The 14,156-nt window shown below is 32.3% G+C and overlaps 1 protein-coding gene across 1 annotated transcript; it reads left to right on the top strand.

The window, feature by feature from the left end:
* Positions 1–6,292: 6,292 nt before the first annotated feature.
* On the top strand, positions 6,293–10,510 carry LOC131055483 (serine carboxypeptidase-like 45). Its single transcript, XM_057989968.2, has 10 exons — positions 6,293–6,497; positions 6,614–6,718; positions 6,967–7,059; positions 7,194–7,286; positions 7,687–7,772; positions 7,917–8,213; positions 8,465–8,598; positions 9,953–10,045; positions 10,125–10,242; positions 10,340–10,510. Exons 1-10 carry the CDS (start codon positions 6,293–6,295, stop codon positions 10,508–10,510), a joined length of 1,395 nt encoding a protein of 464 aa, XP_057845951.2.
* Positions 10,511–14,156: the final 3,646 nt, after the last annotated feature.

Here is a 14,156-nt window from a genome sequence, read left to right as displayed (position 1 = left end):
GGTGTTTTTGGAACATCACCATTCCTTGGGCATATTCAAACATCAAAAATCAAGACAAATAACCTACATCATACTAATCAGATGTGTAAGTAATTTGATTTCATACATTAAGATTAGTTTTGAACTCTCATTGATCACATGCATACACAAATGTGACTCTAGACAATCTATAGTTAAACTTTACAAGTAAACTAAAAATATAAAATTTCATAACATTAATAAATGTATCAATGACATCTAGATAAAGACTTTTATATCAAAATTAAAGTTACATATTTATGCATTAAATTTATGCAATTCTAATTTTATTTGAATATTCAAATTCCAAAAATAAAGGCATTCTATTATGCTATGACCTGTCGTACATACCTTGTTTATTTGATTATGCACAAATTGTAACTGTACTTTTAATTCAATACAAACTATGCTCTATTTTAGGGAGATGAAGCTAATTCAGTATTGAGATCATTTTTGCCACTAATACACAGTTTCTAACTAATATATATCAACTTAAGAATATATAATTTCTACATGCTTAGAAGTTTTTGACTCAAATTTATACCCAATGATTCTACTGAATTGTAGGTTAGAAACCTTGAAAGAGAAAATTAGAGGACCATGTGAAAATAAACATTTCCCCTTTTCATTGCATAGTATTTTATTTAGTTATCACATATTTCCCTTTGTTTGTTTTTCCTCAATTGCACATCACATTGTTTTCCCTAACAATGATTTCCCTCAATTGTAGATTAGAGTACTCATTCAGACTTGCAATTTGTAATGAATAACACACCAAAAGTTTAACAAAGCTTCAATCTTGAGTATATGAGTGACATTTTATTGTACTTATTTTAATTTTTTTTAAATGGAAAATATTTTGACTAGGCTCTCTACATCATAGACGTATATAGACTGAATTGATCATGATTTATCAATATTTCAAATAAATCTTCTTATCAAGCATTGTAACTTAGTGATGATGGTATTCTATGGTAGTTTTAAGAATATCTATTTATTTCACTCGATAATTAGTAAGCATTTTTTTTTTTCTTATCTTTGACAAGATTCCTATATGCCTCTTTATAAAGATTGACACTTTCTCAAAAATTACAATTTTATTTGAAAAATTATGATTCTAATGTCAACTTGTGATTGTAGGATCTTGTTTGTCTAAAATGTTGAGCATCTTCTTCAAACAACCCACTAAATGAAAAAACACAACCTATTGGCTTTCCATTGCACAAAACAAAAGCAATTCCATAAAAGTTTTGGAAGCCGAAACTAGGAAAAAAATATCCTAATAAAATATCACTATCTATATCATTGAATTCTACAAAATCTGTGATAAATTCTTTACCATGAATTTTGATATGAACATCTTGTGCATACCTGCCCCATTTCAATTTATCTCCAATGATGGAATGTCCTTTTGGTAATTCTAGTTTCGACTTCCAAAACTTTTTTGGAATTGCTTTTGTTTTGGCAAAAGATCGTACTGATCCTAAAAAGGGTGATGGGAAATTAGCTGTAAGACCAAATTTCACAGTTTCTCTTGATGATAAATATGTTTGTTCTATTTTTTGTTTGTTACTTGATGTCAAAGGCATAGATTTACAACCTGAATCAATTTATACCACTATTGGAGGTAGATGCATATATCGTCTACTAAATATTGGAGGTATGTCCAAAGAAGGAAGCTATATGTAGTAAACCTTGTTACAGATCTAGAGGTTTTCATTTTTGAATAGCGAGTAAATGATGATTCTTGTAAAAGTATTTTTAGAAGAAGTCATTCTAGGGCTCAAAATTTGGGTAATATTCCAAGTTCCATAAACAAGTCATATATCGATTATAATCCTAAAGATTCGTAAGCATTGTTTTTTTTCTCATCTTTGACAAGATTCCTATATGCCTCTTTATAAAGATTGACACTTTCTCAAAACATACAATTTTATTTGAAAAATTATGATTCTAATGTCAACTTATGATTGCAAGATCTTGTTTGTCTAGTATGTCGAGTATCTTCTTCAAACAACCATCTAAATGAAAAAACACAACCTATTGGCTTTTTGTTGCACAAAAAAAGTGTGCAACTGCTAGTAATAATGTTGGGAATCATGATTTTTTTACTTCTGTCAATAGAAAGGTTCTGAACTCTAAATTATTTATTATTTATATTCCACATTTTGTCCAAGAAATATCTATAGGCTGTAAATTCTTGATCCACATAAAATCTATAGATATTGGGCTTCCCAATAGGTTTATATTCATTCGTAATCATATTGAAAATATGTATTGTCTATCTTTAGGTGGGGGTTGCCCCCACCGGAATAGTGTCTCAAGCCGCTGCTGAGTCCAAAATTATAAAATGTACATATGAAAATGTTGATTATTTCGAAGTCAAGATTTCCATGGAGTAAGTTCAAGTTTATTATTGAGTTTTATATATATAAATAATTAACAAAAAAAGTAATTTATTTAATTTCTATCTTTAGGTGGGGTTTGCCCCCACCGAAATAGTGTCTCACGCCACTACTAAGTCGAAAATTATAAAATGTACATATGAAAATGTTGATTATTTCGAAGTCAAGATTTTCATGGAGTAAGTTCAAGTTTATTATTGAGTTTTATATATATATATAATTAACAAACAGAAGTAATTTATTTAATTTCTATCTTTAGGTGGGGGTTGCCCCGACCGGAATAGTGTCTCACGTCGCTGCTGAGTCAAAAATTATAAAATGTACATATGAAAATGTTGATTATTTCGAAGTCAAGATTTTCATGGAGTAAGTTCAAGTTTATTGTTGAGTTTTATATATCTACATAACTAACAAACAAAAGTAATTTATTTAATTTTTGAGTTTTATATATATATATATATATATATATATATATATATATATATATATATATATAATTTAAGGTTAATTAGATTGTAAAAGATAATTGTAGTTAATAAAAAATAAAATGTGATAAATAAAGATATCTATTTTTATAATTGATGGAAGAATGATATTCAAATTTGTGTAAAATTATTTTGTTTATGTCTAAAATTTAATGTCTTTAGTTTGTTGACTATTTTAAATTTTATGACATTTCAAAAATCTGTGTAGTTGATATCTAAATGTCATGATTTTAATCTTGATTGTTGTTATTTGGGTTTTTATAGTCTTAAATCTCCCAAAACATGAAGATTTGAATACGAATGAATGCAAATTAATTTGAAACTATGGAATTCATTCTAAGTATGGCTTACAATACATTACACATAAAAACATTAAATTCCCAACAAAGCATACTCAAATTTAATTTGATTAGCTCATTTTTCTAAGTCGCGTACTTTATTTTCTCATGAGTGTTTGTAAAGCCTTTTTCCCTAACATGCTCTTGTACATGTTTGCAAAAAAATTTCTTTTTCGGTTTTGAAATTATTTATCTACATAAATGAAAGGAAAATATAAATAAATATTAGCATTATGTAATGAAGTATATAAAAATATAGACTTATAATAAATCATAATTATATAAAAAATATAAGAACTATAAAACAACAAATTTAAAAATCTAAAAGATAAAAAATAATAATATGTACAAAAAACTTGTGCTAAATCTAAGAAGGTAATTGGAATAAATAAAATATTTTTAAAAATGTATTCATTATGCAATAAGATTAGAAATAAAAGATTGATTCTAATATAGAGAGTATAATGGTTAAGGATGAACAACAAGAAAAAGAACCCTAATGAAATTGCATAAGATGTGAATTGAAAAATAATAGACAAGAAAGAATTATGATAAATGTATTGAAAACTAATGTGAAAGAAATTATTATGTGCAATAAATAAAAAATGGTTTGTTGCAATGATGAGAAGAAGGAAATAGAGAAAAGAAGAATAATAACAATTAAACTAATATAATTAAAGAGATATAGAGACAAGCAAAAATAAAAAAGAGAAACAAATAGAAAATAAATAGAAAATAAGCCAACTAAACTAGAAGCTCAAATAAAATAATAGCTACAAGAAAGGAAACAATTCTTGCAACAAATGAATCAATTCATTAAATAAATGTGAAATATCTATATCTCTTCTCTTCGCCCTTTAATAAATAACCATTATGAATCAAACTCTAAAAGTGATTTCCAACTTGAACAAATACCATGAGAATGAAAAAATTGATTTAAAAACCTCACAACTTTACCTATAGATGCCTTTGGTCTTTCCTTAAAAGAAAGATTTCATCTAACTGTTTAATTTGTAAAATCCTTATGGAAAATAAAAATATTGCTAAAAAAACCATAACAACTTTACCACTCACACTATTGAATGTATTTTTGTTAGGAAAGCACAGTACGGAAAACGCTCTCCTACACCAATTCTAAGGGGAATCAAGCAAGTATGTCTTTAAATTCTTTTGCAGAACATTAAGATATACACAGACTAAAAAACTAATCACACAGAAAACACAACAAAGAGTTAACACCAGATTTACGTGGGAAAACCCTTACAGGTAAAAAAAACCCACCACCAAAGAGAGATCACTTTATTCACAGTTAATAGAAGGTTACAATAAAGTTATAGATCCTCTTCACGGGCATTTTCTCTAAGAATCTATGTTTGGATCACAGTCATCACCTATGTAGAACACTCAAGCTTCCAACATACAGGACTCCACATCATACATCACATAGTAACCTCTCAACCTCATTTTGGTTACATCTCTGGCAACATATATATCAGCCATGGTTAAGCATAACCGTTATGGAGTCCAACAGTTTGTCATTCAAAAGACCCAACACCATGTAACATCCATCCACCTAACTAGCATTTCATTTTGGTTTCCTCTAGCTACATGTATTACATCTGTCGAATGCAGTTCACACAATAGTTAGTCGCTCCAACCGCTAGGAAGTCTAACCGTCGACCGTCCTGCATTCACGACTCATCCATTATCCCACATTCATCCTGAGGATGTGTCAGTTAGTATTCATATACACCGGTGCAACCACATTAACTGTCCGATGATACCCCGATCGCTGAAAGCAACTCCATCGGATCATCGGCATAACGCTCAGCAGGATCTCCCGATGTCTGATGTCCCCTATCACCGATAGGCGACTTCATCAGCATAACGCTCGCTGTCAGGCAGGCCTCCATCACGCTACTCCGATCTTTGATGAACAAGTAGTGCGGCTCCATCGGCACAACATCCGCAATGATTACCCCGATCTCCGATCACCAAGGAGATACACCATCGGCCCCTCAGCGTAGCACCCAACAGGTTACCCCGGTCTCCGATGATACCTCAATCACCGAAGGTGACTCCATCGGGTTATCGGCATAGCACTCAGCAGGATATCCCGACGTCCGATTCTACTCCGATCTCTAAAGGTGACTCCATCAGGGCATCGGCAAGACAACCAAACTGGCTACCCCGATCCCCGATAACACGAAGGCGCACTCATCGGGTATCGATATAGCAACCAGTCATGTCACCCGGATCTCCGATAGCACTAGTCGATCATCGGCATAGGTTACTCTGATCAGCCTGAATAGAAAATAGCACAACGTCAGTGAATTCGAGACACTTTTCCAACAATTTTACCTATAGAAGTCAAATGCTTTTGTAAACACAAAGACTCTCTGAATCAATTTATTACATCTCTAGCAAACATGTTTTGAATTTGTATAATTTTATCTTACATTTATAATCATATAAATTACGGTGAGGTGCAAGCACTAGTATATAGCAATGTTTGTCTTTACATTTGTGTCTCTACCTCCAAGTTTAATAAATAGATAGAAACATTGAAACTATAAAACTATGCTAGCATTGGAAATATAAATTTATGGGAATATACATGCCTATTTTGAATCTCATTATTGTATTTTCTTATCAGATTCTTTATTTTAATCATAAATTTCATTGAGAATGTAATTCTTTGGTTTTTTTGTGTTTGTTTCTTTCCCAAGGACTTTTAAGAATATTATTATCCTTTGCAACCATAACTTCCAATGCAAACAACTTAAATTTATTTATCATATTTTCCTTATGGACCATCTCTTGACGATGTTGTCAACCATAAAAAAATATTTTATTTTTATTTTTTAAGCACAGCTCTTGCTTTATAACACGTTTACAGTAGGCACATTGAAACCAAGTACACCAGTGCAAAGTCATAGAAGCCTCTCTGGGTGAACTGACTGTTTACTTTTTCAACATGCAATATGGAGTTGGGTATGGGGTATTCCCCACATTATTCCAATTGGGTACGGTATTAGTTTTATCCATGGTTACTATATTTCAAGTTGCCTTAGGTGCCCCTGAATCTGATCTGATTCCCAAGTTGCCAGGCCAAACACAAAATATTAGCTTCAAACAGTATAGTGGGTATATCACCACAAATAAAGTAAATGGGAGAGCCTTGTTTTATTACTTTGTAGAGGCAGAGAAAAATCCTACATCTAGCCCATTGACCCTGTGGTTTAATGGAGGTAAGAGCAATTAATTTGTTTCTATATACATACATCTATCTGCTTGTGGGTGTTAGTATTTAGATTGTCTTCGTTTATTAAGGTGAGAAGGTAATGAATTTGTTCAATTATTGCAGGGCCAGGTTGCTCATCAGTTGGTTTTGGGGCATTCATGGAGCATGGTCCTTTCAAGCCCATTAGTGAAGGCCTTTTGGAGCAAAATAAATACTCTTGGAATAAAGGTAATATTCATTAAGTTGTGCAATAGCTGGCAAGGTCTGGCTTGTTCAGAAGCTTGGCTATGAGGTTGGAATTCAGAAGTATTAATTTTGAACAATGTAGGAGATTCCCTAATGAACTTTCAAGTGGAGGAATCTCGTAAGCTAAATTTATGTCTGGGCTTTTGGCAGTGGTATTGGAAAACCTTCGTATTTACCTTTTATTCTCCTTGCAAGTATCTTGTAGCTGATATATAAACTTTTGATGGCAGAATCAAACATGCTGTATGTAGAGAGTCCTGTTGGAGTGGGATTCTCATATTCCAATACTACTTCAGACAATACTTCCAATGATACACTTTCTGGTATGGTGTGCTGTGCCCCGTGCATTTGATATAAGGCTATTATAGTATATGTTTTGAGTACATACCTATCAGCATGATAGTACGGGATATAAAAATATGCTTAGAATAAATCACTGGCGTGTATGATGTTACAGCTCAAGACAATTTGGATTTCCTTCTTAATTGGTTGGAGAAATTCCCCGAACTTAAGGATGTAGACATTTACTTAGCAGGAGAGAGCTTTGCAGGTATGCCCCTATTTTCTTTCATTGTATCTATCCAAGCATTTTGAGACTGCATATCCTTATTAATCAGCTCTAATGTTTTTATAAGTGACTCATTTGAATTGTTCATTTGGTATTAATTGTATCAATGAATAATATTTCATGAGTAGTACATGCAAGAACAGATCACTCATTTACTTTTTAAATAGTTCACTAGCACTTGTATTAAGGTTACACTTAGCAGTGTTCTTAAGAATCTATGGAATCATTCATCTGGTTTATTTCAATAATACCTGCATACATTCAGAAGAATACTACACACAACCTGATGCAATCTTCAATCACTACTAATGAAAATGTATCAATGAAGGAAATGATATCAAATAAGCATTAAAAGTAAATTAATTTTATATTATTACTGCAGGACACTACGTACCCCTATTGGCAGCCCTTGTGGTGGATCACAACAAAAGGCCAAATATCACACCCATAAAGCTAAAAGCAATACTAGTATGTTTTATCTTACAAATTAAGAGTCTTCTTAAACAATTTTTTTCTGACTTTTTATGTTAATTTTACATGTCCATCCAACTTTATGTATAACTATAACCCCTAATCAATTGACAATCATTGACTCTGAATTGATGTTTGCAGCTAGGGAATCCCCTTCTGGACTTGGAGATATGTGTCAACAATGGAGAATACCTGTGGTCACATGGTTTGATATCAGATAGCTCATACTTAATGGATCAAACTGTGTGTAACAACTCAAGATATTTGAATATATACTACCAAGATGACTGGACACAGGCTTGTCAAGACGTGAGCAACAATATAACAGCTGATATAGGAGATGCAGTGGACATACATGATGTCACATTAGGTGCATGTTTATCTGACATTCCAACGCAGGCAATACCATCAAGAGATCATGGAAAGATTCATACCATGGTAAACTCTTTGAACAACCTTTTTCCGTCCTCCTTTAAACTCATAAACAACCTTGCACTCCATCATAATTAATCAATAGGTAAATAATCTATCAATTGTAAACATATGTATCATGTATTGTATTTAAGTGACTCCAATGGATTTAGATTGCTATATATGGAATACGATTTCAATCTAGCAAAGCTAGAAATTAAATAATTTTGTAATATGTTTTTTTCATCTCACTTTTCTTGGCTACTATTTCTCATCAGAGTTTGCAGAAAATAAATGATATCGATCTCTGCGTTGGAGATAAGATATTGGCTTATCTAAACAATCAGGAGGTGCAGAAAGCACTTCATGCCAATACAACCAGCCTGCCTTATCCATGGGATTTCTGTTTCGGGTATATCACTTGCATTACCAAATCTCTTGCAGTTGCAATTCAAATGTTTTTTGTAAGATAATATTATAGCATAATAAAACAGATTTCATTCTTTTCAGGGCACGGTCAAATTTTATTTTTGTCATAAGAGTTCCCATTTTTGTTCAATGACAAAATAGTTATGTATAATGAAATAAAAACTATAAAATGGTTATTCAATTTAAAATTATACAGGATGGAGGACAATTTACTTTGATTTGGGACAAAGTGACATATCTTTCATTTAGATTCTTGTATATTCTTATGATTTAATTGAAATTTAAATAGTATTTTTATCAATAGAAGTATTTTTAAATAACATAATATTGTAATATACTTGCTTAAATTGCTTTCAATCGTACATATTTTATTATTATTAGTTTTGCTTTGTTTGTAATTGTAATCAGTATGACACAAAAAATTCAATGCTATTGAGATATCTTAAATATCCATTAGATTGTGTTCTTTGCTATAATTATATATTTACTAATTATTCTTGCAATTTTATGTTTACACATTTTCCTAACCTTGGCTTTTGAAAAGGAGCATTAGGCTTCATCCACCTTGCTAAACAAAAAAGAAATCCACCTCCCTAAACAAAATGGTTTCATCCCCCTCACATAACTACACCATTATAGCATCCACGCGGATTATATATATATATATATATATATATATATATAATTATAATTTATTTTTTGATTTATATAATTATATCATATTAAGCTCTTATAAATATCTTAAATAAATTTATTAAAAGATTCTTATATCAATCTTAAATTATTTTATTTCATTTATATTGGAGATTTCAATTTCATTTGAAGAGCTATTTTATAGTTTTCTTATGTGTATGCGTATCAAGATATCTAAAAATAATATTATTAATATAATTACTTACTATACAATTTTACTAACTATTGAAAATTTTATTTACTTTACAATTTTATTTTAGTTCTATTAATTACTTCAATTTTATTGGGATAAAAAATTATTTTATAATTTAATTTATTTTTTAATATATATCAGCTATAATATGACTTTGTGATGCTATTCTAGATCAAATTGTAATGAATTACTCCATCACATTGCTTATGCTCTTGTAGCCATGGTACTGTGTTTAAAAAACAGTTATTGTATTAGTAGTTTTTCCTAGTTTATAAAAGATGGCAATTGATTTTTCAAGACACCTCAAATTACATTCCATTTCATGATAGAACGCCCTTGTACCAAAAAATGAACAGTGCATCTTGTTTCAAACTATTTGCATACACTATCTATTATGTTTTATACTCCTTATCAAGAAATCCATACTGATTAACGTCATTTTAAATATCAGGCCACTTTTCTATCAAGAAAACAACATGGCCAATGACATAAAACCAGTGCTTGCTAAGCTTCTAGAGGGTGGTCTTCCAATTTTTCTATTCAGGTGAGATTATTCATCAATGCCTGCAATATTGTAGAAATTTTAATATTTGTATTTATTAAAAAAACTATTGATTTTACAGTGGAGACCAAGATGCAGTGGTGCCACTGACAAGCACTAGAACCATTGTTGACAATCTGGCTAAGGAATTGAAACTATTCAAACTCCTAAGATACAGTCCATGGTATGATCAAAAACAGGTGAGATACATCAGCACTAGTTAGATGATAACCAGGAAATGAATCTCCCTTGACTTATAAATAAAAATTGTACTGAAAACTTCATTGATTGAAGCAGGTTGCAGGATGGACTCAAGCATATGGGACACCAATAAATGGGAAGAACCAGACCCTTCTCACCTATGCAACTGTGCGGGGAGCATCGCATACTGTTCCATACACTTCTCCATCAGAGGCACTCGCTTTGTTCAGAGCTTTACTCAAAGGGTTGCCTTTACCTAACAAGTAGAACATCCATGCTAACGTACCTATCAGTCTTGGAGCTACTAAAAATATTGCAATTACCAAAAGTAAGCTCATCCGTTAAAATATTAAAATCAAAACTTCCAATTTACGTACCCATCAAAAAATATTGAATAAGATGATATTTACCACTACATGGAATCAGAATAAAAAATACCAGTTTTTAAGGCTCGATATTTTTGTGGTCCTGACCTCATGATGATTAGTTGAGATAATGTAATCTTTCCAGTTCTGTTTTGCGAGTTAACATAATTTTCTGGTTGTCTACAGAAGTACAGTTAATTTGTCATCTTTTCCCAGTTATTAACTCTCTATTTATCTGGTTGTCACATTCGCCTTCATCAACTGACAGCGATCTAAATAGGCACATACACATTATTAAAAACTTAGTCAGATCTAATAAGGTTTGTTTTAATTTTTTATTGAATAATTTGAACATAATTTACACGCTAAACTATTTAAATCTACATGTCTTATATGTGGAAGCAATATTGAAGGGCTCAGAAATGATAAGTTACATTAAGAGGACATAAAGGAAATATAATAGAACTGGAACATAAAATTATTATGTGCATTCCATACAAAGAATACTATTGAGGGAGATGTATGGGTGTCTTGTCTTCCAATAGTTACATCCATTTTCTGATATCTGATGCTAACTGTATAAATAAAAAAAAATGTATGCATGATGTTACAAAGCTCTTGTTAGAGCCCAGCTTTGCAGGCCTCCAAATTTGCAAATTTAACTAAACTTTTCACCTGTCTTGCAGCAGCTTTCTGTCAGTCCACTTTTCATAACTAATGTAAGCTAGTATAATGGTTTTCCCTTTGCCAAAAACTTGCCTACATATGAAGTCTGCAACAAGGAAGAAAAAAAAAAACTCTAAAATATTATAAGTGTGGGGTGTGTTTGGGTCATTTCCTTAAATTTCTGAAAGTTGCAAGACTTTCAAACTTTCGTAAGTGTCCATCCCAATATGTCATCCCAGCCATTTTTTCTTTCCCCCTTGTACTTATCAAGTTGTCGGACTTCATTGTCCTAGCATACCTTCCCACCCGATCCCAACAATTAAATCCCTAACCTTGTAAAATATGTCTAAGTATGGTTGTCGAACTATTAACCTCCCCCTTACCATACCTTCAATCCATGCCCCAAAACTCCAATCCTTGCATTAAGTTTCTATTGGCCCCTGAGTTTCAACCATGCCCTAACTAGTGTATAAGTTTCTTGGGGCCCCGAATATTGAAATCCCGAAATGTTGCCTAAAATACTTTTTTGCGTCAAAGTTTCAGGCTTGTGCTTATCCAAGTACTATTTCCCCAGCATCTTTGGGGTTCAATTTCCAAAATTTTGGATAAGTGCTTAAGTCTTTCATGTACTCTGAACTTTCAAACTTCCTTATCGTACCATACATTTCACTCATTCCTGTTAACTTGTCAAAGTCCCCTTTACCAAAGTATCTCCATTCCTGACCTCAACCTCCTAGTCCTCAAGCGCCTTTGTCTTTGAGACTAGGCCACCTAGTGCTATAGTCTAGGTGTTTTGACCTCAAATTTGATGAGAAACCAATTTGGAGACTCTTGAGACCAATTTAACCCTTGTTTTACATCTAGAGACATTTTAAGGTTAGGATTCCTATATATAGTATCTAGCTATTTGGAGCTCAAATTTTAGACACAAGTTCCTCTCAGCATTCATTTTCAGTTTTGTAAATCTAAATTAATTCTTAGATCTATATTTTCTTATGTTGATTATTGCCACTTTTGCACCATTTAAACAAGCTCTTGCAATTTCACCATCTAAATCAATCAAATTAAAAGAGGACAATCAATCAAAGTACCTAGCTCTCCTAAAGGACAGAATTTAGGCCTAATTGGTGAAGGGAAATCAGGAATCCCAAAAAAACCATTTGAGATCAATATGTATATCTAGTATCTAATACAAACACATACTACTATGGGCCCATAAAGTAGAAATCGGCACATCTTATTTTCTACATTAAAACCTTAGAGGAAAGAGATTGCAATTTTAGATCTTGTCAAATCAAGTTGTTTCAACAACAACATGCATAAATTAAGATTCAACATTACAAAATCATTAAATAGAAAGAACAAGATAGAAGAATAGAACACACAAATTTACATGGGGAAAACCCTTTCAAGTAAAAAACTACCCCGTACTCCAAAAACATAGAGCCATTGTATTATTCAACAATCGAATATAGTTAAAATACAATCTTTAGGCTCTAAGCCTTTATATGAAGATTTACATTTGGTTCCATCCTAGAGATAAATCTGACAGTGTATAACCCCTGTGAAATGACCTCCTAGTTTCTTGGAGCAGCAAGAAACAAAGTTGTATCTCACAATCAACAGCAGAAGTTGAATATGTTGCAACGTATATTAATTGTACCCAAGCAATCTGGATGAAACACATTTTGGAAGGTTTCAAGTTGAAGCTATCAGAACCGGTAAGGATTTTCTGTGATAACACCAGTGCGATAAACATTTCTAAGAACTTGGTGTTGCATGCTAGGACAAAGCATATTGAACTGAAGTATCATTTCTTGAGAGAGAAAGTGCAAAGTAAAAATGTGTCACTGGAGCATGTATCTACTAAGGAATAGCTAGTCGATATCTTTACTAGACCTCTGCCTAAGGCTACTTTTGAGTATCTTAGAGGTAAGCTAGAGGTTGTACCCCTATATGAAGTCAATTAAGCAAATGTGGAAGACATCAAACCCGAGCTTATTGAAAATCTTGAAGATGAATTGGTGTAGAGTGGAGCTACTCCACAGGGGGAGCAGCTTGTTGCAGATCGGTGAAGCATGGAATGGTTAACCTTCACTTTGGCATTGTTGTCAAAGGGGGAGAAGAATTGTATATGATTGATAGCCAGCTACCAGCTGAAAACATGGAGATACAGTTAAAGGAGAGTATGTGGAAAAATGTAAACCAAGATTCCTATACCTGTGTATCTGTTTTACTCTCAATCATCACAATCAAAGAGTATTGATATTTTTATTGCCATCAATGCCAAATGGGCAGATTGTTGGCATTGCATTGTCATTGATGTCAATAGTAACTGGTAATGGAGTTGCATTGCAACCGGTAATGACGCAGCAAAGCAATCGGTAGTTAAGCAGTGATGGAAACCGGTATCATTATTCAAGCAAAGTGATCAACCGGTAACCCTAACCAGTTGATAAGAGAACCCTAACTGATGGAGCTTGGAGAATCAATTGTGATGATCTATGATCAAATGTTGATCGGAGATGGAGATGCCACATATCCATGATGCAAGGGATGAGTTTCAAAGTGGTTTTGGCATGTGAAGATAATTGTTTATCTTGGGAATGAGCAAATGCATAGCATGAAGTGGAAAACACGTGATGAGCTATAGAATCCAATGTGCGGTGATCCAGGAGTGGTTGAAATTATCTTGAACAATGTGTAGTTGATTTCTATGTAATCCAGTGATTATGATTGAACCGATATGTTTGTAATCTCTATGAGATTTGTAGGTTTTGTGTTGTGTTAATGACCTATTGTATTTGTATTTAAGGTCGATGAGTTGTTTGTAATTGTGTTGGCAATTTGGTTAAGTGTGGTAGTGTGACTGTTGCAAAACC

The sequence above is a fragment of the Cryptomeria japonica genome, chromosome 8 (assembly GCF_030272615.1).
Source record: "Cryptomeria japonica chromosome 8, Sugi_1.0, whole genome shotgun sequence".
In the NCBI taxonomy this organism is placed as follows: Eukaryota; Viridiplantae; Streptophyta; class Pinopsida; order Cupressales; family Cupressaceae; genus Cryptomeria; species Cryptomeria japonica.
The sequence above is the reverse complement of the archived record's forward strand: the minus strand, read 5'-3'. Positions and strand labels throughout refer to the sequence as shown.